The sequence below is a fragment of the Harpegnathos saltator genome, unplaced genomic scaffold (assembly GCF_003227715.2).
Source record: "Harpegnathos saltator strain DR-91 unplaced genomic scaffold, Hsal_v8.6 scaffold657, whole genome shotgun sequence".
Lineage (NCBI taxonomy): Eukaryota > Metazoa > Arthropoda > Insecta > Hymenoptera > Formicidae > Harpegnathos > Harpegnathos saltator.
Genome location: NW_020230490.1, coordinates 259,830 through 283,683, shown reverse-complemented (window position 1 = coordinate 283,683; position 23,854 = coordinate 259,830). Strand labels below are relative to the sequence as shown.

Genomic DNA, 23,854 nt, shown 5'->3' with positions numbered 1-23,854 from the left:
CGCGTGCGCAGATGCTGGGACCGGGTGCGTAATTTAAATTTTAGTAACGCACGATGTGATGCTGATAACAAAGGCTTTTTATGCAATATCTTGAAAATTATTTTTACGTTTGCTTAACGAGCGATAACGACGAGTGATTATAATTCATAATTGGCACACAGAGGGACGTATCTGTACAAGTGATAAGTGATACTTTGATGAAAGAATCATACGACTATTTGTCTCGCATTGCTACCGTATGCACGCTTGAATTCTCTTTTAACGATTATCATCATTATTTCGTTTATCTGTGCACTTTTTGCTTTTAACGAATATAAATTATCTTAAAAAAACAACATATCGCGTATCTTACGACAAAAAATGCAAGAAATATGCACGAGTCTTAAGGGGGTTATCAGATAACACTTTATTTAAATCTCTGTTAGTAAGTTAACTTGAATAATATATAGATTTATATTGGCCATTTGAAATATTGGCAAAATAATAAAAACAAGCTATGCAAATAAACATCTTTGCACCAGTAAGTTAAATTTGTACGATGACGACCATTTGTTGTATTTACACATTATATACATTTGTCAATGAACCAGAATCGCTCGCGGCTCTTGGTCCTGTTTGATTTCCACCTTGGGTACGTTCAATCGGTGGAAAACGTTCAACACGTCTCGCACGAATTTATCCATCATAGCCTCGGTGTGCTTCGGGGTAGGTGCTAATCGCAACTTCTCTTCGCCCTTGGGAACCGTAGGATAGTTTATAGCTTGCACGTAGTGTCCTTTGTCCCTTAACAAGTGATCTGCTATCTGACTACATAACAGTGGATCTCCTATCTGAAAGACAAATGTAAATTACACAGGTATGGTCGCCGTCCCATTGATATTGCTCATCTGTTATTCTAATGAAGCGACTCGCTCACCTTTATCGGAATGATATGCGAAGGCGACGGCTCTAACGGAAGACCAGCGGCAGTAATAATAGATTTCATATAGGCCACGTTTTTTTGATGACTCGCCCTCAACGATCTGCCTTCGTCCGATGCCAAAATCTCAACAGATGTCAAGGCTCCGTATAGCACGGTAGGTGGCAGTGAAGTTGTAAAAATAAAACCAGCCGCGTAACTCCTTATCATGTCTATCAGATTCGACGAGCTAACGATGTAGCCGCCTACGTTGCCGAATGCTTTCCCCAAAGTGCCAGAAATAATATCCATCTTAGGCAGCACCCAGTCCCTTTCCCCAATACCAGCACCGGAGTAGCCGTACAAACCGACCGCGTGAACCTCGTCGATGAACGTTATAGCGCCGTATTTGTGCGCGATGTCGCACATCTCCTCCAACGGAGAGATATCGCCGGTCATGGAATGCACCGTCTCGAACGCCACGATCTTCGGAATACTCTTGTCTACCTTCGACAGAAGCTCCTCCAGGTGTTGCGCGTCGTTGTGCCGGAATATGTGCTTCGGCACGCCGCTGTTCCTAATACCTTGTATCATGGACGCGTGATTCCCAGCGTCGGAAAATATGTGGCAGCCCGGTAAAATTCTTGCTAAAGTGAACAAGGTAGAATCATTGGCGACGAAACAAGAAGTGAAGAGCAAACCGGCATCCTTCTGATGCAGCTTCGCCAGTCGCTTCTCCAACATCTCGTGGCCCATGGAATTGCCGGAGATGTTTCTCGTGCCTCCGGCACCGGCACCGAATTTATCTAAAGCCTTACGTACCGCGTTTGTTACCGCGGGATGACGTGACATTCCCAAATAGTCATTGGAACACCATACGGTGATAGGTTTCTCTCCCCATGAATATTCCATGGCTGCTGGAAAATTCTCAGCCAGGCGATTCACCTTCTTGAACACCCTGTACGAATGATCCCTCTTCTTCCGCATAATCTGCTCATGGAAGAACTCCTCATAGGGGAACTGCACTTTCTCCTGCCGTTCCTCCGTAGAACCCAAGTTGATAATATCTTCCTTCACTGCTGAGCTCGCCTCTTTGACAGCATCCATTTCTTTCGACAGGAATGGACATTGACTCTCTACACTTGGCTCTACAATTGGCTGGGGCTCATTGGATTCGACCATTGTACTGAGTAACCTTGACATTACTGGACAATGCTGTCGGTAATTCATAATCACTGATGATCCGTAGTTGCGAACATAGTTTGCAGGCAAACGAGTCAAGAATGGGCACGGCATGATCTTCAAAAGTTCTGAAAATATACCGAATTATGTAACAAACAATCAACATCATACATGATTAAAAATATATTATAAAATATTTTTTAAATATCTCACACACATATAATATAATAGTCCAAAATAATGTATAAACAAGTTATAGGCATAAATAAAATCGCAAAAAAGCATATATGTATGTGCACACATATCATATGTAAGATAACATACAATCATATATGCTGATAAAAATATAAAAACAACATGACAGTGCTATATTGAGTGCTCAAAGTTATCTCGACTGAATAAAAACCTTTGAATCGAGTATGATAGCAGTACTCTAAATTATCTTAGAAATATTACACAACATCTGCATGCAGACAGAAATCAGACAGTGGAAGCATAATGTTAGGTAACTGCAACAATCATTGCTTTATATTCCAATACGAGAGCTCTGCTTAGTGACCCTTGTCCACTTCGTGGGCAAAATGGAAGGAGGAAAAAGAAAGTGACAGGTTTGTAACATGACGTAGCACCTGTTCGTGCCTCGAAATGGTCAATGCATTACCTTTCACGACGTTGGCGCTATAGTAATTGTAGGTCTGTCGAAATAACTGTCGAGTCAGCTGAAAAGAAGATGCAGATTGTAGATATTTGGAAATTCCTCCGGTATGCCTCGATGACGGAAGATTCGAATGAGGAAGTTCAATTGGCTACAAGAGCGTGAGAGAAATCTTAACCTTAAAACAACCTCTCGCTCTGACAGCTTAGTCGCAACTGATCGCAGATTCGACGCGTATACGTAACTCGAACTAGCGTCTATCTAGCAGATTTCGATAAAAATTCAGGCGTCTCGATCGTCGTTTCCACTTGTTTAAAAGCAAGATGTAAAAAAAGATAATATAATTGTTTTTCTTGCAGTATGAAATAAAAAAATAAAAAAAAAATTAAAAAATGCGGAAAGGCCAATGAGAGTCTAAATTATCTATATATCAATAAGGCGGATGGTTCATTAATATTAATTTCTTGTTTTTTGCATATAATATACAACTAAACATCATGACATTGCATACGACCGATGCAAATTAATTCACCTTCTTTACCGCCACTTATTATGCGAAGGACATATGCTGACGATGCAGAACGAATTCTTAATTAACGAGCTCGGTTCAAGAATGTCAGAGTTTTTTTTTGTATATGATTTTATATATGACCTTTTTTATATATGAATGTCCCGCAACATGATATGATAATTCATGTTGCAGAACGTTAAAGCGTTATTGCTTACGTCACTAACGTAAGCGACAACGCTTTATGGTGACTAAACACTTTTATATTACGAAATTGACATATCAAATACCTCGATATGTATGAGTTACGCATTATAGTCAAACATTGATCACTCGACGGATAAATTCATATCAAAATTACTGTTTCAAAAGATGGAGTAACTAAACTTAAATTTATCGATGGAGTTCCTCAACTCGTTAAATTCATATTGTTTATGATTACATATTACGATTACGAGCGGAGCCTCGAGTAAAATTAAGTAAACGCGCGTAACATTGTCAATAATGACACACGGTCAGTATATGTAAATTAAACCCTAAGCACAGCACAGATGTCCAGAGGACGTCCAGAGTACGTCTTAAGGACGTCCTGGTGACGTTTCTTCATCCTCAGGACGTCCATATCGGACGTCCCCAGGAGATCATATGTTGTCTGGGAAGTGACTTACCATGCTTATTAATAAGAAAGGCAAACTTGATAGCAAGTTAATAATTGACAATCCTTTGACACGTACAAACACAAGAATGTCTTGCGGTCGGTATCATCAACACTTATTTTGGGTTAGTTTTGCCTCACGTTCTGCTTTCAACTATTAGTTTTAAGTAAGATTTTATGAAAATTTGACGTTTGAAACTAAATTTTTCAATATACCAAGGAAAATGTTTTTTGTAAAATTCTTAAGAACCGCATAATTTGAACTTTTTCAGATTTGGGAAAAAAACCGCAAGATCTATCCGCAAAATCCGCAAAATAGTTTGCGCGAAGCAACTTCTACCACGAAGCTATCGTGACTAACCAATTTTTCAGATGGTTCGAAGCTTTATAATATAAACGAAGCCTCGCTTAAACGTAACGACACTTGCCTCTCGTCGTAATTATTTTGTGATGATATAATACTGACGTTTACCACCAGCAACTGGTGACCTTTGTCATTGACCTTTGTTATTATGATTTATATCTCTATAGTTTATTTGTATTACATGTAATGTTCTTATGGAAAGTCTCATATTAGAGAAAGTCTAAATTTTATATTGACCCTACTTGAAAAGGTATAGTAATACTTTCTTTTCTTTCTCTTCTTAGAAATTTATTATTCTACAGAATAGAATAATAAGTCCACACGTATATGCATAATGACTAAGCATATTTTTGCAGCGTTACACAAAAGTAGGTGGAAATTAAAATGTCTCAAGATTGTGTCCCCCACAAAAACATACCATTGAATCTATGTGGAATGTACGTTGCATTAATAACGTGGAATCCATGTGGATTTCACGTGAACACAATGTTCCTGTTCTCGTGGGGTCTCTAGTGAAAAAAAAGCGCAGATTCGGCTATGAACGCGTACGAGAACAACATGGAAACGTCGGCAAATATATTATAATATTTCCTCTTTCCTCTTTGGGAATCCCATTGAATATGAGGAAATGACATCAATTGTATTGCGTAATCGTGTCCCCCGGGAAGAACCGTCATGATGAAAATAATATGGAAATAACAGTACATTTATGAGAATATTTCCTCAAAAAGAAAGTGTTACGAATATGTTATTTTATAACATTTTCTATATTTTTTAGAGTGGATATTTGTGCACATTACTATATCTTATCACTTATCATTCAAAATATTTGTTTCTCTCTATTAAAATATTTATTACAATAGTATTTATTTCCATCATAGAAATAATTCATAATAAATGCTTTATTGCCATTATTTGTATAAATGTTATTATTATTACGGAACAATTTCGATATTGTTTACCGATAACACAACAAATATTTTCACCAGTAATAGATAATCATATTTTCTTCATCTTGGCTTTAATATAATGACTCTTGAAGGGTAACAGCTTGCTAAGCCAACGCGGATAATAAATAATATATTGATTGTTTACATGGAAAAAAAAATATATATATATATATTTTAAGACGAAACGCAGAAGAACACCAGTCGCCATCTCTGTGTCCCTTTAACAATCCTATCTAAGTAGTTCGAGCACCGACGAGACACAAACGCCTGTCACACATATCTGATTACTTCCGGGCCTCTTGGGTCCCCTTTATCAGTACGAAAATTTATCCAAGGCTGACAGTCTTTATCATTACCTCGTCGGTGGTTCAAGTCTCTCTCTCTCCCTCTTTCTTTCTCTCTCGGCTCGAATGTGGATCGAGTCTCAGCTAAACTTCATGGAGACTGATAATTCTGGTTTGAAATTGAGCTAAAAATTTGATTTTACGTCTCAATTTTCTGCGTTGCTCGTCGCATCTATTTGTTGATTTTATTTTATTTATTTTACGAATTTACTGTGGTTTTATTCATATGTCGTTCGTGCACACGAACGAGATGAACGCTTATGCGCATACGAAGGTATTTATCGCTAAAGGTTTATCGCGCGAGAGATTTCCGTTTGAAAACTTTTGAATCGGATCTCGAACGCCTGTAACGCGCGACCGTAGTGCGGCTGTTGATCGAAGCGAGGTCATGAAATCTAGGGAAGAAGGATTTAAAAGGCTGCGGGCGCTTTAAACTCGAGATCGAATTTCGCAGATGCGCACGTGGTGGTGTATATTGGCACGCAATAAAGTGCGCGTCGTGCGTCGAGATTTGCGCTAGGCCAGACCAGGTTATGTTACGTTGTGTTTATCACTCGCGCGTAGTGGATATAACACGCGACGATGAAATAAATAGACAACACAATATGACCTTTGGACAATTATACGCGCTGACTGTTTTCCCTGCTGCGGTGCAGCGGTGCATTCGCGTGACGTTGCGATGATTTACTTCCCGTGCAACGTGATGATGACCTGTCGGGGAGTGCAATGATTTTAATAACGGTAATGATAGACTAATAGAAAGTTTGCGTGTGAGATTCGTCATGGCGAATGCGAAAAATGAGGTGAGTCCGTGAACTATGTTGCAACAGCTTTTATCTACGCCGTTGACGGCGTATTGCATGGGTGCGTGCCTGTTACGACATAACCTTCTCGTATGACAACAATTGAAACAATAAACTCAAGACACTTTAAAGAAATAACAACACAAATGGATCAATGGGTTGACAACGATGTACAGTCGCTGTAATATGAATGTTACGGTTTTTGAAGGTAGAATGCACGTACGCACGCATGCAATTTTGTGTACAATTTTCTTGTGTACATATCCCTCAAGAATATAACAAGAATATTTCGGTAATAACAATGACATTTGACAAAACTATTATTTTCGTTGTGTTTGTAATTGTTTTCCTTTCTTCCTGCAGGAGAGGACGGTTTTGGAAGCAGAAACAGTCTTTTTATTAATGAAAAAGGGTTTCCCCATCTCTCGCAATGTGAGGGCCCAGTGGTTGCTGGAACATTTAGATTCTGTGATAAGTACACAGTATCCGAGTGTAAAAAGTAAAGAAGCGCCAGAATTGGAGATTGTATCGGTGCTGCCAAAAGATAAGCCTATAACTTGGTCTATAGATACTAGCCATCAGTTTCTTTATAAAGTTATTTCCACGACTTCAATTATATTCCTTGGGCACAAGTACAGAATGGTCTTTAGTTTAGACTTAAGTCCGTCTCTTGCTACTGTTGTAAGTAATGCAAAATATATATATATATATATATATAATTTGTTGTATATTGCTTTCATGTTAAAGTTCACGTAAGTTTGATACTTCTTGCAGGATATACAACATGGGGAAATAGTGATTGATGAAGTGTGCCTGGCAACGAAGCAATGTTTGGAAGGTATAACCAGACCAGTAAGTAGCTTTTTGATACTCTGTAAATGTGTATAAAAGAAGGAAAGAGAAAAAGAGAGATAGATCTTAACTCACTTGTATCTATAGTTTACGATACCAGGCAGCAAGCGCGTGATGCAACCTGAAATTTATGTGACTGTGATAGCTCATACGCCATTCTTTACGAACCCGGCGCAGCAAGTACTGGTGCAAGGGTGGTTGATCACCGCAGATAATGTGAACTCTCTAACGCAGTACGTCGAGAAAAAGCTGTACGAGTTGGAGGAGAAAGTAGCGACCGTTACTGCCATAGCTAATCAGCAATTAGAACATTTAAGAGCAGAGAGCGAGCGTTTGGTGGGAGGGCTCTTCGAGGAGAGCGGTAACTGCTTGAACAAAAGTAGCAGTAGTTGTACAGCCAATATTTCCATGGTTTCGCCAGAAGCCAGTTTTGTAAATATGCTGAGATACGGAATGCTAGCTCTAACACTCTTACCTGAGCACAGCTGCGCACGTGAGTTTGCAACTTATAATTACATTTAATGAATCAACATGTTGTCCGTAATGCACGCATTATGCAAAGAAAAAGAAAAAAAGAATAACTCGATGAAAGGAGCAAAGAGTAAAAAGATCCTTACAAACTTGCAGATATGGTGATAGTCTCGGACGGTATTGTCGGAGTCAAGGACGTTCACGCGTTAGACTCTATCGTGCAACAACTGCGTGCAACTACGGTTGCGTGCAGTTTTCTGCACGTAGGCAGCGCGTATCATCCGCATTGCGCGGACGGTCTAGTGCCATACCAAGATCTGCTGTATTTTATCGCTGCAGCCACCCTCGGTAGTTATATGTCTTTCAACTCATACTTTGTACGTAAATCTCTCATCTGTTCACCGCCGCGATCCGATCGCTCGCGTAATGTTAAAGTTGTGCTAATTGTGCTTCCTCGCTCCCGCAAAACCACAGATACCTACGCATGGGACGGATATGAATCTTTATCACAGGAACTTTCTGTGCTGGCAATTATATCGAGATGTTCCCTACGATAGTACGCCGGATGGTCATGTCTGTTGGCGAACTGAAAACAATTGCTTCGACGAACATAAAACCGATCAGCTGCTGAGGAAAAAGCAGATCGACGACAAAGTTACCTGCACCTTGAGCAGCTTGCTGTGCTGCCGCCTAAGAGAAGGATACTTGATAAAAAGAGCCACCATACGAGACGACGTTCTTGAGATCAATTTCGTGCTGCTGTGGAAAAGCAACGTTTCGTTGGAGTACCTGGTTACATGCCCGTGGTCTTCGAAATCATTGTCGCAGTCCAATGTGATACAATACGTTATTACTATAGAAGGTAAGTACACGGCAATCGTGAACGTGATTCGTTGAGAATGCCGAGTCGCGGTCTCCGAGTACTCCGATCACTTGGACCTGGGCGGCTCAAACTCAAGCCCGTTTTGCTTGCAGCACCGTATGAATTTTTACATGACATTACATGCATGTCGAAAAAGCCACTCAAGTCGAATTATCGCCAGGGTGTCGTTTCTTGTTTCTGGACGGCATTGACATCCTTGACCGAGAGCGACAATACGTTAGCGCACTTCAGTTGGTTTCCAGGATCCGGTTGGACGTGGTACAGCGTTCCAGACACCATCAGAAGCGGGATGCCGGTGTTCTATTTGTCGTCTTACCCGTCACCAAGTACAGTACAACTTAGGTATCTTAATTCGCTTGTATAAGATTAATACGCGTGCATAACCTGAGTCTAATGAACATATCATCGCTGTGAGTCCAAAGTGAGAAGCGCAGCTACGACATAATCACGTTGACATAATTCTGTACTTGTCGTTTTAGCGACGCCGCCTGCCCACAATTTGGGCAGATATGGCAACCAGTCGTCTCTCTGGATCCGCTTCAGTGGGCACGCTGGATGCATACCCAGCGAATCACGTTAATCCTGTCGTACGACAGGCCGTTGCCGAGGCATCTTCACCAAGCGAATCAGAGCGGTCGTTTCCAATGCGTTCAGAGCCGACAAGCGGCGGCCGTCTTGTATGCCATGCTGAAAAATTGGGCGACTTTCGTGCTGATTGAAAACCACACGTACGTCCAGTTCATATACAGGGAGACGGAGAAACCACCGGTGTCGTTCTCGTTGATCCGCATTAATTGCAAGGCGCTCTGCGTCGTGCTCAATATAGCGTTTGCCGGCGGCACCGAAGGTGTCGTTCGTCATAACGTGGTGGTAGATCTCGTGGACAGATTGTCCAAGTTGGCGTTGCCGAACAGACCGACGGAGCAACGGGAAACTCCGTGTTGCACGATAATACACAAGTCGCTCGAGAGAATCCTCATAAGGTACGAGCGTATACCGAACGATTTGAGCATGGTCGTGTTCCCCGATGGCACTCAGCCAACATGGACTAGGACTGCGCCGATACTGGGTGGTAGTCTGACCACCACCCTGTCCAGATACTTGTATCACAACCGATGGCTGTGGCATGTGAAGCGACCGTTCGTGCAAACCATCCCGGGCATCACTTTGCCAAAATTGAACATCACTGCGATCGCGAGGATACTCTCCACGATCACAAAGTGAATAGATGTCACATTTTATTCGATTCATCTTGTCGGGATTGCGCGAGACATGACAAACGGTCAATATCAATCAATGTTCCGTTTTTCCGCAGAATACGTTTAACGGAGGGCTTCAATTTTGCGTATTCGGCAGCCGGCATCACAAATATGGTGTTGGAGGTGCAGATGCAGGGCTTCGGGGCAAACAAGGAGTCGTATCCATGTATCATACAATATATTTTGTTCCCGCCTCACGCTGTGTCGAGCACGACGCTGGAACGTGATAGCGGCTCCGAAGAAGATACGGAAGAAGGTATTGAATATTGTCGATCGCGATACATCGTAGATGAACGATGGAATTGTATATACGACTAATGGACGCTTGTTTCAGGCACCGCCGACGGAGAAGCGAGTATGCAGGAAGATTGCGAGAGCTCTAGCGAGTATCAGATTGTGACGGAGGTATGGATCGAACCTCAATGCGGCTACGTACAAATGCCTACGCAATCGACTGCTACGTATATGCATCCTCTGCAGTATTATCAGTTACCAGACGCGGTGAGTAGACACATTCGTGACAATTCCTGATAAAAATTTCAGTGTCATTTATGTTGAGTCATTGACTGACGGAGCAATGGTAACGGCAATGCGCGCGACTAATATGCTCGTTGGCGTTGTCTTTTTCACACGGATATTGACGCCATCGGATTCTTAGCGGATATCTTCATGACCCCGTTTGATAATTATACGTATTTGGTCGCGAGAAATTTCTACCACTGTGACATGTAGCCAACGTCTAACGTATAGTTCGTAGTCTACTATAAAACATACGTGAAACCTGCTTGAATTGATAAGGCACTGCTGATTCTTTGAATACGTCTTGAGAGCGATAAGATATCTCCATTCGATAGCTCCGCGATATATGATTTATGAAGGCGCAAAAATATTAAAAATTTTTACACCAATCTTGAAAATGTTTGCGTAACGTGTCTCTTCTATCTTCAACGACGTGTTCTTAATCATAAACAATATTCTGAGAAAATTCTGTGATACCATGTATTCGTGCTACAAATGACACGCACAAGTAGCTACTACTTGGCTGTATATCGCTCATCGAAATTACTCAATTAAGTTCATGTGAATCCTCGCTGCGTCCATAAAACTGATCGATATATCATTTTTGTGACTATCATAATCGGTTTCACGTTGATTTTGATTTCACAACTTTGTGGAACGCACGAGTGCTTTCACGCGTTATTCCTATATCTCTCTTGAACTAACTTGATAATGCTTCGTGTGGTAACACGAAAAAATTATTCCGCCGTAAGATTGTCTAAAGTGCTTTATTTTGCTAGGTACTGAGTCTATCTGACAGTAAACATCGTTCGGCTGATACCAGGTTCAGCTTGGTCTGTTCCCAATTCGAGACGTCCGTATCTCGTAATATTTGACTGCTATGCTTGTCGTCGTCGTTGTCGTCGTCGTCGTCGTCGTCGTCGTCGTCGTCGTCGTCGTCGTCGTCGTCGTCGTCGTCGTCGTCGTCGTCGTCGTCGTCGTCGTCGTCGTCGTCGTCGTCGTCGTGGCACCCATCCGCCTTTCTTTCAGCTTTTCGGCGGAAACGCGCTCTTTCTTGAATTCTTTTTTCCAGCGATGTTAGATATGAGCAAGGAATACCTTATTTGCTCAATGATACGTTAGGTCTAGTCAAATCCAGTTTCGTAGTGCATCTTAGTAAATATTAAAACTCCCCAATGCTTCTCCAGGTACGCACTTTGCGATTCTCATGAGGAAAGAAAGGAATATCATGTTGAGGCAATGCGCACAATAATGTTAGGACAATTCGCGTAAATATCTTGAACGTCTTGACTTCGAGGCGTAGCGCGCAATGTAGCTTTATCTTCAATCTTATCTTCCGATTGATAGTGACGCTTATAAAATGCTCGTATGCACCGTCATTCGTGAAGGACAATTAGGACTAAAAAACACATACTTTTATGTGTGGAGCAATTTTCTTACGTGTACTCAACCACACACATTTGTCACGCTGCGCTGTATTAATTATTAAATGATAATTATTAATTATTAAATGTATTAATTACATTAATGCATTTTTATAAAAAAAAAAAAAAAAAAGCTTTCTGTAGTTTCTGTATCTCTGCTATCTACATCTGAAAACTTTGAAAATAATTTTAGATTTCTTTCTTTTCTCTTCATTGCAGTCTTTTTTGACTAATTGATTTGATCTCATCTTTAGATCGCTGCAATATGCGGAGCATGTTCTGCAAATATGCTCGACAATAGATACATTTGCAATTTGCTCTCTCGTGGCGCGAAAACACAAGTCTAGCATAAATTCATGTTAACTAGATAACAGTTATCTGATTTGCTCGTTACCTGGAGAGCGTTGCTAATCAGAAGACCAAACTTCAAGGTACACCGTGAACTGATATTCCGAATTAAATTTTATTTCACGAAAAGAAATCGCTTCGTCAGTTAGCTACGATTTCCGTTTTACTGTTTAATCAATCTCAATCTTTCTGAAAAACGCACACAGCGCTTCCACTTGATCCTTCTCGAATAGCTGATGACGCATCAAACGCAAATATTCAACTCGTCTCTGTCTCTCCCTCTCCCTCTGTCTCTCTCTCTCTCTCTCTCTCTCTCTCTCTCTCTAACGGAGAGTTCAACTCGACTGAACAGTTCTCATTTAAAATTTTCTATCCACATCGTTTCAGATTCGCTCGCGATCTGTGTGCCAATTAACAATCACCGTCGAATCTACCCATCCCTATCTGTATTCGTAAGGAGAAGCTAAGGGGGAGCTGCGTCTGTCATCGAAAGTTGTTATCGTCACATCGCGAATACCGCAAACATTTGTCTACGCGCATTTCGCAAGGACGAGCTGCGGCAGGTGATCTCTCCTGTCATATCGTTTTTCCATCGCTCATTTGCATGCACCTCTGCCGCCGGAAGGATAATAGAAATAGCGTATACGAGGAGACTGTCGACGGGCTGTCGTCTCTCGTTAGGATCCGTCTGGACATCAGCGCGCGTATTCTCCTCCGACCGGCTTCCAGAGCCGACCGTGAGAACTCGCGGGAGTCTGATCGTACGAGAAAGACACGGCCTCTCGTTTTCGGCGATGTGGCCGTTCGCGTTTCCTGTGATCAGAGAGCGAGCAAAGGTGTCTATCACCACGTATCGTTATCGTTATCGGGGTGGGGCTTCGGTATCGATGAGGGTCCTCGGAACGAGGTTTTCCTATCAGTCGCCTCAGGTATATATAGGGCTCAATACTCGCCCTGCGCTCACTAGTGGATCGGGATTATCTTTTTCACGTAATTCGAGCGTCGTGTATCACTCCGAAGTCGCTTATCGCCTGGCTCCCTGGTGACGATCCTTTATCGTGCTCCGTCGCACGCAGATCGGAAGTGATCGTAGTTCTCATCGACCATATCGTGGCGCACAGCCACGATCCGCTCGACGTCGTCTTCGTCTTCGTGTCGCGTCTCGAGCTCGTCTCGTCTCAGTGACAGTGAGACAGTCCGCGAATTTCGTTCGTAGTCTCCTCCGGACCGGAGGAAAGGTACATCTCGGCTGGATGGTAACACCGTCTCGGCCGTTCGGCGAAGGGGGCCCGGCTCGACGGATTAAAGTCTTCGTTTCCTTATCATCAGGTGACTCCGCACGAAACGGGAGATTACGGCGGAGAGCATCATGGTCGGCCGTCTCTCCGACACGGAACGCATCGTCTTCACCGCCTCCACCACACGCACCTCCTCTCTCGCCACGGTTCTTCTGTCGGATTCTCATAATATCGCGCGACTCTCAGTTGGAAGTGAGGATCTAGGCATTGAGCGGTATAGCTCTCCCGATTTACTTGCCAGATCTAACTCTTCCAGCTCAGGGTCGCGCGGTTCCACGTCGTTCTCGCGTGGGGCGCAGTACTGTTGTTCTTTAGGCGAACGTCCTCCACGTCCTCCATCCGTCGAGTTTAGTCGCGAGCCAGTGGGTATCACGGTTCAAGTGGAGAAGTGGTCTCTACGCTTTGTATGAAAGTGAGATTCAACTCCTCCAACTTATTCCTGATCCCCGGTAGTCATCGCAAGCAGGAGACTCTCTTCGATCCGGTTGTGCTCGACCTGTGAACACCTTTACCTGCCTGCCTCCGTGATTATCAGTTGATCGCCGAGCGACTGAGTGCTGTTAACAGATAGACTCTAATCACGAGCTTCGTACGAACTTTTTTCTCTTTGTAACTAAATTAATTAACGTAAATCACGCAGAAATTAATTCTAAAACAGGGCGCATGATACTCAGAACCTGCGGCAGAGCTTAGGCTCTTAAGTAGAATTAGTCTCGAATGTTCAACGTGCACACGACACTTGCGCGGTGTTACGACACTCTGCATATGCTGTACTTTTTGTTGATTAAGATTAAGAATCTCGAATGTACAAATCATAAATTAAATATATTATCTTTACGGTGTGTGTGTGTGTGTGTGTGTGTAACAGTGATTATATGCGTTCTACACAGAATTTTCTTGGAATGTTTGTTTATTATCATGTCGTTTGTGTACTCTTGTCGCATGTCGTAATATTAAAATTGTCGATAGCTCATCATCAATCTCCTGTCTGATGCATTCACTGTCATTTCTGTCCGGCCAGATTGCCCGAGTAGACGAGGAGTGTATTAACGCTTTGATGACCTTAGAATACTTGAGCCTCTTGAGCCAAGTGGTCCCGGCGGAAAAGAGTACCGAGATCGTGTTCGGGCAACCGCATCAAGGAGTCAGGTATTACGGCGCCACGGACACCAGCGCGGAGCGTGCCTCGAAATGTCCCGACCCGGCCGAGCTCTTCGAAACGACGCCGATCATCGACGAGAGGATCCATCCGAAGTACTTCTCGTTCGACACTCTGAGCATTTTGCCCAAGTGTCAGCAGGCGGAACTGTTGTTCTCGATGTTCGCTGATGGTTAGACTTTTTTGTTTTCTCGAAAACGACGAAAGCGACTATAAAGAGGCTTCCCTCTTGGAACACACAGTAGAGATTAGCAGGTGAAATTAGGAAGAGGAAACAGCCTTATGTATTCCTGTCTTGCTTTGCCAGATTCGGTGCGTATCGACGAGGACAGAAATAGCGCGAACAAAATTCTTATGGGCAACTTCTTGGAGCATATCAAACAGTTGCACAACAAAGAGCTGCTGCTTACATCGGCAGAATCGCAGAAGTTCACTAGGATGCTCCTTAGCAGGCCGCGTGAGAATGGCCCGCCATTGCCTTTCTTTGTGCAAGAAGGTACAATATTAGACTCTTTAGGACGAAATATATTGCGTAGAGGGATCTACGAGATACGACGAAAAAGTTACAAATAAAAACCTACAAAAAGAATCAAATGTTAAGTCAAGGTGTGTGTAATAAACCCAATTATAAATCTCTGTCCGCTGCGATCCCTTGATTGAATGGACCGCAGGCGAAACGGATTTATTTCTAACGTTTGATTTTAGATTATGCCCGACATAAAATCTCTCGCCTTTGATTGCTGACGCTTCTTTTTACATTCTGGATTATCACATGGGATTGATATTATATTTTTTAATTTTTAATAAGAATGAGAACTAAAGTTGCAAAGCGCGAAACGTTTGTTATACATTTATAATTCACTATGTCTGACTTTTTGTTTCATCAAGCAGACATAATTTGTGTTATTACGCACTTTGATCTAGTATTTGACTTTTTGTTTTTTTTTCATTAGACTTTCTAATCACAATGCACTACCGCTGCATTGATTTATATCTCTGGTTATTGCGTAAATTTCACCTCTTTTAAATTACGTGCTGAACATGTGTGTCTTGTGCATTTTAGAGAGGAACTATCAGGACGATATTTCAGATATTTACCCGAGATGGAAGTGTTTTGTTAAAGGAATCAGCACAACGCACGTCATTCTCACGATTTTACCAGCGACCGAGAAAGACGTTCGCTTGATAATGTATCCCGCGTATGTGAGCGACAATTGCACGAGCAATAACTCGGAGAAGAATTTCGAGTCCGACATTTTCGATCTCGACATGAACGAAAAGATACTATCGCCGACTTTGTGCGCGAAGGACACGAACGTGTCTGACTTTCCGATCTTTGAGCGCAGAGAGTCGAAAATCTCTAGTCAATCCACCACTGCGGATAGCATGCCGAAGGCTAACGCGGAACAAAACTTTGCTAATGCCGACAACGGGGGGAGTCTCGTTATACCTGTATACGTGTACGATTGTTCGTTAGCGTTGTTAATCGACGCGCTGGTCAGCCGACTACAAACGCCTCAGAATAAAGACATCTACCAAGATCACACGTTCAAAATTGGCCAAGAAATTTGCGAGGACTTCATTAATCTCAAGCCGGAGGGCAACACGAAGCCTTCGTCTCCAGAGCCGAAGAGCGAGGATTCCGACAATATTTCTAGCGGTAGGACTAAATGCGTGAAACTCGTCGAATGTAGTTTTCACGCAAATACCTAAAGGGATAACGTGATGGTCGTATCGATATTAATAAGTTGACGTTTTTGACACGATTCTTTTCTGTACTAGATCAACGAAGTTTGATGGAGCACTGTAAATTATTGAGCTTAGCTCATTGTCATTGTTACGTGGTTGCGGTTTACAAATCACTGGCGCTGCAACAGTCCCTGAGCTATGAAGACATGGAGGCTGCTGTGGAGCAGTGCGAGGAAAACCTGATTGAGATTAACATTACGAATTACGTACGATCGGTCTGCAGGCACTTGAGCACGTTGCCAAAGGGCAGTCTGCTCGATCAGTTGAAGGTCTCCGCTTGCAATGACGTCAAGCCGTTGCACAATTTGATTAAAGACAAGTTCAAGAGAATTATGGCGGTCGCTTTTAGACCCGTACCCGTTCATCCGGAATTTTACTACTGCTTACCGTCGTGGGTGTCTGACAAAATGGTTCGTCTCTTTGTATGTTGTAACAACGTAATCGACAGGATTTGTGGATTTCGATGTTTTGTGAAAAGCACGTTGCTTTCAGGAGGTTGTGTCGCAAAGGACAGATAGCGATGAATTCACGTTTCACTCTGAAATATTAGATCCAACTCTAGATAATTCTCCTGGTCAAGGTAGATAACAAGTGGAAAATATTATATTTTAAAGATGTGAACAATTATATCGAGTTTGTATCATACGTATCTTTATTGTTAGCGAATCAAAACGCCAATATCACATGGCCGGCTGTAAATCTACACAATCCCGCGAAACTGTCTCACCGTGACTCCACCGAGTCGCTCATAAGCGATCTGCAAGAGGAAAATACATGGGACAAGGAACAACCGCTCTTCTTGCAACTAAGTTGTTCGATACATTTTCGTTCCGAGCTCTCTAGCATACCGGTCAAAGTGGTGCCTACTTGCTTCACCGAGATTATTCAGAGGATAGATGATAGCAAAGAGAAGGACCTCACCGAGCAAAGTCTGGACGATCTGAAGATTACTTTGGACATCATATGTCTGAACCTCCCGAGGGAAGTATTGGAAGTATCGCTGGAACGTTATCCCGCGTTAAGAGCGACGTCTTACTGTAGCGCATCGCCGTTTGGTAGCATGCGCACCGACAGCGGTGGCAGTCCGACCGCGAACGCAAAGACTGAACCGATGCAGGAGAGAATGCCGAACCTGCCGCTGTATCAACACAGTGCAATAATCAGCTTGAAGGACGAGATCGAGTGGCTGTTGCGAGATGAAACTGCGACGGCGCTTCTGGACCATCCGTCGCCGAATGCGGATACGTTGCGGTTCATAGCGCACCATGTGTCGGATTCCGCCGGCAGATCCAGCTGTTCGCTAGATAAAGTGCCCTTGCACTTTGTCTTCTCGTCGGAGAGCAGTGCGCCGAAATTTCTGAAGGAGTTGAGGAGCCTTCAGATCGATAAGTACTGCATCTGTCAGGAGAGCGATCTGTTTTACTTTATTAAGAAGCCAGAAGTAATAGAACCTGAAGTGAAAATTGAGGCAGAAACCGATGTATTGCACATAGACGTAGAAGAACCGCAATTAAAGGAAGGTATATAGTTTCATGGTTTAATTAAAAAAAATATACATATATATATATATATATATATATTCGAAATGACTTTTAAAGATGTAAAATTGCACGTTAGGTTCAATTGTAAATACTTGTAGCCAACAGCGTCGAAAATATCGAGCAAGAGGAGACATCAGTGGCTGCAATTCAAATCAACGGACAAGACTCTGGAGATACGCCAGGTTATTACTCTGAGATCTCGAGTATAGCTGAAGGGAAGCATGGGACGGACGACGGATATGACGGTGACAGCAGCAACTCCGAGGACGACTTCCAGTGGTTGATAGAGCTTGACAAGCGCAGAAACCGTCTGCCGAATTTCTGGCTAATCCTGAGCGTCGAGAGCAGCGACGTGAACGTTTACTTTCACTGCAGGTTTGTGCTCGTTCGTACGTTCGTACGCTCTCACAGCCTGTACTTACACCTGTTTTAAAGGCGAAGAATTGTTTAAATGGCACAATTTTGCTACAGGTTCTTAGAACTCTCTTCACCGGAAGTGGACCGTTATTCGCAGATACAAAAAATGCTGCTCGCCCAAATCAAGGCTATATGCCGACGAGTGAATCAGTTTTTGCTTTTACAAAGTCTTCACGATACTCGCATATGCGATCCGCTGTTGGAGCCAGAATCCAGCGAAGATTACACCTGGAGGGGTGAAACCGCCGGCGGCGAGACCGGTAATCTTTTCCAAAATCATGCCTCAGCTTCGCCAGGCATGTTCAGATGCCCTGTTATTTGGGAAGAACCCTTCAACCTGCATCCCCGTCTCAAGACGGGACCCGGCAGGTCCGGATTGTCAAGAGGGATCACAGCGCTGCACGGCGTGCTGAATAGGCTGTCCGTCAACAACCGAAACAACATGTTCGTGTATCAGGAGAATAACGAGAATGTCTTCTACCTGCGGCTTCATGAACAAACAAACGACGGGAAGTCTCTGCAGAATAAGCTGTCCGAGAGCGACGAGAAGTTGGTCGTTTCGCGCAGCAACAGCGTCGCGTCCTTGTCACGAGCTAAGGGCATAGGTCTGACCAACGATCCCGTGATATCGGACGACACTCGACCCAGAGTTCGTTCGTTTGGCGAGAAAGAGTCTGATATATTGAACAAGACCGGCGACTCGATCATCCTGATGGTACACGGTATATCGGACGCCGGTCCGGAAGTGAAGCGGGATCTGGTGCAAGTGTTGCAAAATCGCCTCGACGACGCGGTGCTGGAAGTGCTGTCTGTGATGCTGGCACGCAATCCGATGTGCAAGCTGACACCGGCGGACGTGCACTTCATACAAAAACCGTACAAGTCTCCCGAATGTATAGTGCAGCTGTCCGTGCAGCCGCACTGTCTGCCTCGTATAGACGCCCTGGGCTGCTATTTGAGGCAGAATATATTGCAGTTCTTATACACGCCGAAATACACGGACCTCGGGATGAATCATCATTTTCAGGATTACTCGCCGTTGGACGGCTCGAGGAAGACAGCCGCCGAGTCCGACATCTTTCTGTACAACCAAAGCTACAACTCGAGCGGCAGCAAAGGCATAGCTTGCATCGCGTTAGCTATCACCGTCGACAAAGCAGAGCCTTCGAATGGCAAGTCGAACGACAAGCTGGGTTTCCCCAAGTCGTTGAAGCCCGAGAATTTCGAGGATATCGTGTCGACCACCGTCTACGACCACAAGAACAGCTCCAAGCCAAGCGCGGAGACGTTGATCGAGTTCCGAATTTGGAAGCAGGGTAGGGTGAACTTGGAGTCACTGATCCTGAAATTGTCATCCGCTGTAAAGCACGGCACTTGGGACCTGGTCACAGAGTACAATCTCTTGGCGACGCCCTTGACGGAGTCAGAAGACGTCGCTGATTCTTCGTCAGTGGTCAAAGAGACTGCAGTGGAGAATAGGGAGACGCAGACACCGCCCGTGAAGACACCGCCGCCACAATCGCCGAAAACTCCTGACGATTCGACGATCGATCAGTACGAGCTTGGTGAGGAAGGCAAGTTGAATGAGATATATCACACCACGCTGGCGCGGTGGTTCCAGTTTGCCCTGGAGATGGGCGTACCTGCTGTCAAGAAGCACGAAGTAATTATTCATCACAGGCATGCGATCCCTGTGATAGTGAAGGAGCTGCAGAATCTCATACGTTGTCAGGATCCGGACACATCCAGTAGAGTCTTTGTTCTGCAAGATCGACAACCCTTTCTCAATCAATTCGTCGTTTCCCGTAAAACAGGTTCCGGCACACACAAATGGCCCGAGAGTATCCGGAATAAAGTGTCAACTGAAGGTAACGTGAATCGAGAAGGCGCGGATTCGCCCGTGTACGTGCCGCGTGATTTCAACAAGGACGAGCAGGCAAGCTGCATTAAATGTATCTTGATTGCGAGGAACTTTTGTCAGTGGAAGGCGTCTTCGAGTAGAAAGATAGATCCAGAACTGCTTGCTCCTAAGGGTTAGTTGAACGATTTCCCCTGAATTCACACAGATCTCGCTTGGAATTTTATTTATGATTTTATGTTACAGATCAAAAACAATTGCAGAAATTTAATCCGCTGATATCGGAATCGAATTTCGTGCCTAGGCAAAGGATACTGCTAGCTGAAATACAAAGCGACAATGTAAGTGCTCATCACACGTTAATATTAAGGTACAAGGCACGACGATTGTCACAATTCAGATAGTCGCATACGTGATGTGCTGTGTATTTTCAGATAATAATATACATATACAATTGGTCGAAGGAAAAGTCAGAGAAACTGATGAAACAAGCAACTAGTTTGGGCACGTGGCTCTCCTCCAGGTCCAGTCTATTTACCAACATCAATATGCAGAAGCTAGGTATATTCCACCACAAGCTCTCGCGAGACCCGCAACAAAGAGAACACGGCTCCCAGTATTATCAGATCACCGACATGGAGAGTCTCGCGAAATTTCCCAGCCAGTCGAGCGCCGACAGCAAGGACTGGACGCGGTCGAGCAACCGAGCGCAAGCGATGAAGAACAGCGCGTTCTCGTGGACCCAGGTTGTCGGGCAAGCGATGCGCGACGCGAAGCCGAGCGCATCTTACACTCTCAACACAGCGGATCCAATCGTGAAGGCTGCTTACGACCTACAGGACCTGCGACATCGCGAGAAGAGGGTTAAAGGTAAACTTTGCAAACTGAGCAAAAATATGTATATTTATTTGTAACAGATCTGTAGTGCGCGCTTGTGATAATGTGTGGTCATCGTGATAAGAGAAAGTTTCGTCGTCACACACATGAGTGTGTGACGCTTATGTGAAGCAAATGTGTTAACTGAAAGATCTCGTGGAAATTCGCAGAGGATCTGGAGAAACTGTACGCGATGTGGCAAAGTCGTACGCCTAATATACCGATATCGCTGAACGCTTCGAACACGTTCAAGCAGTACTCCCGCTTGATACACTTCTGCCACACGCCTCTGCTCTTCTTGCCGGCCTGGCGTTTACAATCGGCCGCTACGAGGGATCACTCGTTGACGCCGCCGTCGTCTCTCTTCAGTCTGAACAATAACAACAACGCTCAGTCACCACAATCACCACAAACGACGCAGCCAAAGCAGAAGGCGGCCAACACGATGTTGATCAAGTGGCATCAGGAGCTCTGTAAATCGATGTTGTCCGAGTACAAGCAATACTTGCAGATCTTGGGCTTTAATCCGATCCAAGTGGAGTCGTCGCATAAAATGTTCGTACGAATTCAGCATCGTTCGGTCGCAATTTCGCAGAGTTTCCACAGAGTTTCACTTTCACTTTCCTTTGCAGAGACGAAGAGCACGCGCAGCAGCAATCTTACTACCTGAAGAAGTCGATGTTGGGCGGTATTTTATTGTTCGAAATTCACCTTTCGCAACCGTTCTTCATCGTCAAGTTGAGCATCATCGAGTGCAATCGCTTGCAGACGAAGACCAGTAGCGGTATGGTGAATCAGGTAAAGCGAAATCGAATTGTCTCGCGAGCTCCTCCGTGCGTAGGACGTTTCACTGACGAATTAATGAACTCCTCGCAGTTTGTACTGAGCTTCGTAGACGCTTGCGACAAGATCAAGATCAATATGCACTTGCACTCGTTCACCTACGACTTTCATCTGCGTTGCATTCACTCTTACATCGCCGGGACCGGGCCGTGGTCCTTACAACAGGGTTATCATCTCACTCACTTCCTGGACGACTTCATTAAATACTACAGCAAGGCGCCGAATTACGCCAGGAATCTGATATACAGCGGTGAGCCTCGACAATTGCTAAAAATTCTCTTGGAACTACCCTGCGAGTAGTCCAGCAGGATTTTTCTTCATTTCAGACGTAATAACGATACGGAACATAGCGATACCCGCGCGCACGTTGTACTCGTATCTGCTGTCGCACGACAAAGTGTACGGTATGCGTGTGATGTCCAGCGAGCTTCAGGAATCTCACGACAACGAATACGTTTTGATCAAACTGCAAAGCACTCCGTTGGTTAGCTACTGTGACGCTCAGGACACTCGGTACACCGACGACTTTGACGTAGCGCTGATCGTATCGCGTGTGGAGCAGCCGGCGCAGTTGGAAAAGACCGAGATTACCTTGAAATATTATCTCATGTTAACGAGCAAGAGAGAGCTGTACCCGAAGAGAGAGGTGGAGAACAATAAGCTGGGCAAGTTCAGGACAGTGTACAGCGTAGGCAGATCCACCAACAGCTCGTACACGGACAGCCCGGTAGAGTCCAGTCCCGTCTCGCCGATGCCGCCGTTCGTGAGGGGCGATTCCAGGACGGAAATATGCGTTGATCAGCAGCAGATCGATAAAAGCCTCGATTCCAACGGCGGCACGGTCACCAAAGAGACCAACGAAACCAAAGACGCCGAGATTAAGACAGCCAACTACAACGTTCACAACAGTTTAGCGCCGACGCCACCACCGGTCCCCAATTCTCCTCTCGCGCAGAGCTCGAGTATCCCGAACGCGACGTCGACGAACATGTCGACGTCGTCGCCACATTTGGTGCAGATTCGCCAGGAATCGGTCAATTATCTGGGTTACTACTCATCGCACGAACAGCTGATGCAACAGCTGATCATGTCTCAGGCGCAAGCGGCTCGCCAGCACATCATGAGCATGGTGGACCGCGGCGCGTTACAATGCAGGACGCATTTACTCTGGGACAAGCTGTTGGAGAATAAGTCCACGATGACGTACGCCGAGTTCAAGGAACTTTGCTCGTTGGCCCACATCGAGTCCCTGCCGAATCTGGACCCCAGGCTCCGTCCGCTTGTTAATCAGCCGGTCTCATGGTACCAGACTTTGTCCAAAGTCTTGCAGAACAAGTATCAGGAGAATCATAAGCAGTTCAACACTTCCGACGGAAACATCACTCATCATCTGATACTGCATCCGACTCTTTTCCAGGCGTTTATGATGCTGACGATTGACTTGCACGCGTCGAGAGGAGTAAGTATTCCAAGTGCATCAAGGATGTCGTCAAGGATGCGAGTAGCCACAGCATGTAGATCCGATCGATCATGGGTTGGTTTTATTTTAGGATCTGTGCGCAGTTTATCGAAAATCCACGGAGATCAATGTGCCGATGAACATCGAAGACGTCTACACTCTGATCGAAGGCTTCGTGAACGCTTGTTGCTTCCACTTGTGGATGGGCCTCTGCAACCAGTGATAACATTCCTACCGTACGATGCGACGATGGCACACTGCTTCTCAAGTTTTTTGACGTACTTATGAAAATTTTAACGCGCAGCGTGTTTCATTCGCACTCGATTTAGCGAATTACCTTCCTACGATGTCGAACGAGCGTCACGGCGCACTAGATGCTAATATATTATGGATTATTACAACTTATACGAGAAAGACTTTGTAAATATGAAATATATATTTTCCTGTTACATACATTAATATTCTCATGTAGTTAATCGAACAATAATTTATTCGGTAATACACAAAATTAAACTATCTTTAAAGGGAGACTAAAATTG

General features: G+C 44.2%; 2 protein-coding genes across 4 annotated transcripts; one reads left to right on the top strand and one right to left on the bottom strand.

The window, feature by feature from the left end:
• Positions 1-382: 382 nt before the first annotated feature.
• Positions 383-4,088, bottom strand: Alas (5-aminolevulinate synthase). Of its 2 annotated transcripts, XM_011140524.3 has the most exons (4): positions 3,912-4,088; positions 2,742-2,799; positions 917-2,208; positions 383-830 (listed from the first exon to the last, which is right to left on the bottom strand). In XM_011140524.3, exons 1-4 carry the CDS (start codon positions 3,912-3,914, stop codon positions 579-581), a joined length of 1,605 nt encoding a protein of 534 aa, XP_011138826.1. In that variant the 5' UTR covers positions 3,915-4,088; the 3' UTR covers positions 383-578. The 2 variants fall into 2 exon arrangements, with proteins under 2 accessions (XP_011138826.1, XP_011138827.1); XM_011140525.3 differs by lacking the exons at positions 2,742-2,799; positions 3,912-4,088 and adding an exon at positions 2,537-2,720.
• A 1,878-nt stretch (positions 4,089-5,966) lies between these two features.
• Positions 5,967-23,771, top strand: LOC105182812 (KICSTOR complex protein SZT2). Of its 2 annotated transcripts, none has more exons than XM_025304895.1 (25): positions 5,967-6,359; positions 6,723-7,040; positions 7,134-7,211; positions 7,299-7,704; positions 7,839-8,059; positions 8,157-8,544; positions 8,658-8,907; positions 9,045-9,785; positions 9,881-10,080; positions 10,159-10,325; positions 14,435-14,744; positions 14,880-15,068; positions 15,636-16,232; positions 16,355-16,731; positions 16,814-16,901; positions 16,984-17,841; positions 17,961-18,237; positions 18,334-20,312; positions 20,384-20,478; positions 20,572-21,007; positions 21,184-21,568; positions 21,646-21,811; positions 21,890-22,106; positions 22,165-23,315; positions 23,407-23,771. In XM_025304895.1, the coding sequence occupies exons 1-25, from the start codon at positions 6,339-6,341 to the stop codon at positions 23,536-23,538; spliced, it is 10,047 nt and encodes a 3,348-aa protein (XP_025160680.1). In that variant the 5' UTR covers positions 5,967-6,338; the 3' UTR covers positions 23,539-23,771. The 2 variants fall into 2 exon arrangements, with proteins under 2 accessions (XP_025160680.1, XP_011138817.1); XM_011140515.3 differs by having other exon boundaries at positions 5,970-6,359; positions 22,183-23,315.
• Positions 23,772-23,854: the final 83 nt, after the last annotated feature.

Coding starts and splice junctions, on each gene's coding strand:
- Alas (XM_011140524.3), bottom strand. Junction 2,209..2,741: donor TAGCGCCAACGTCGTGAAAG/GTAATGCATTGA, acceptor GTATATTTTCAG/AACTTTTGAAGATCATGCCG. Junction 831..916: donor CGCATATCATTCCGATAAAG/GTGAGCGAGTCG, acceptor TTTGTCTTTCAG/ATAGGAGATCCACTGTTATG.
- LOC105182812 (XM_025304895.1), top strand. CDS start 6,339: ATGGCGAATGCGAAAAATGAG. Junction 10,081..10,158: donor CGAAGAAGATACGGAAGAAG/GTATTGAATATT, acceptor CGCTTGTTTCAG/GCACCGCCGACGGAGAAGCG. Junction 20,479..20,571: donor CTGAAATACAAAGCGACAAT/GTAAGTGCTCAT, acceptor GTGTATTTTCAG/ATAATAATATACATATACAA.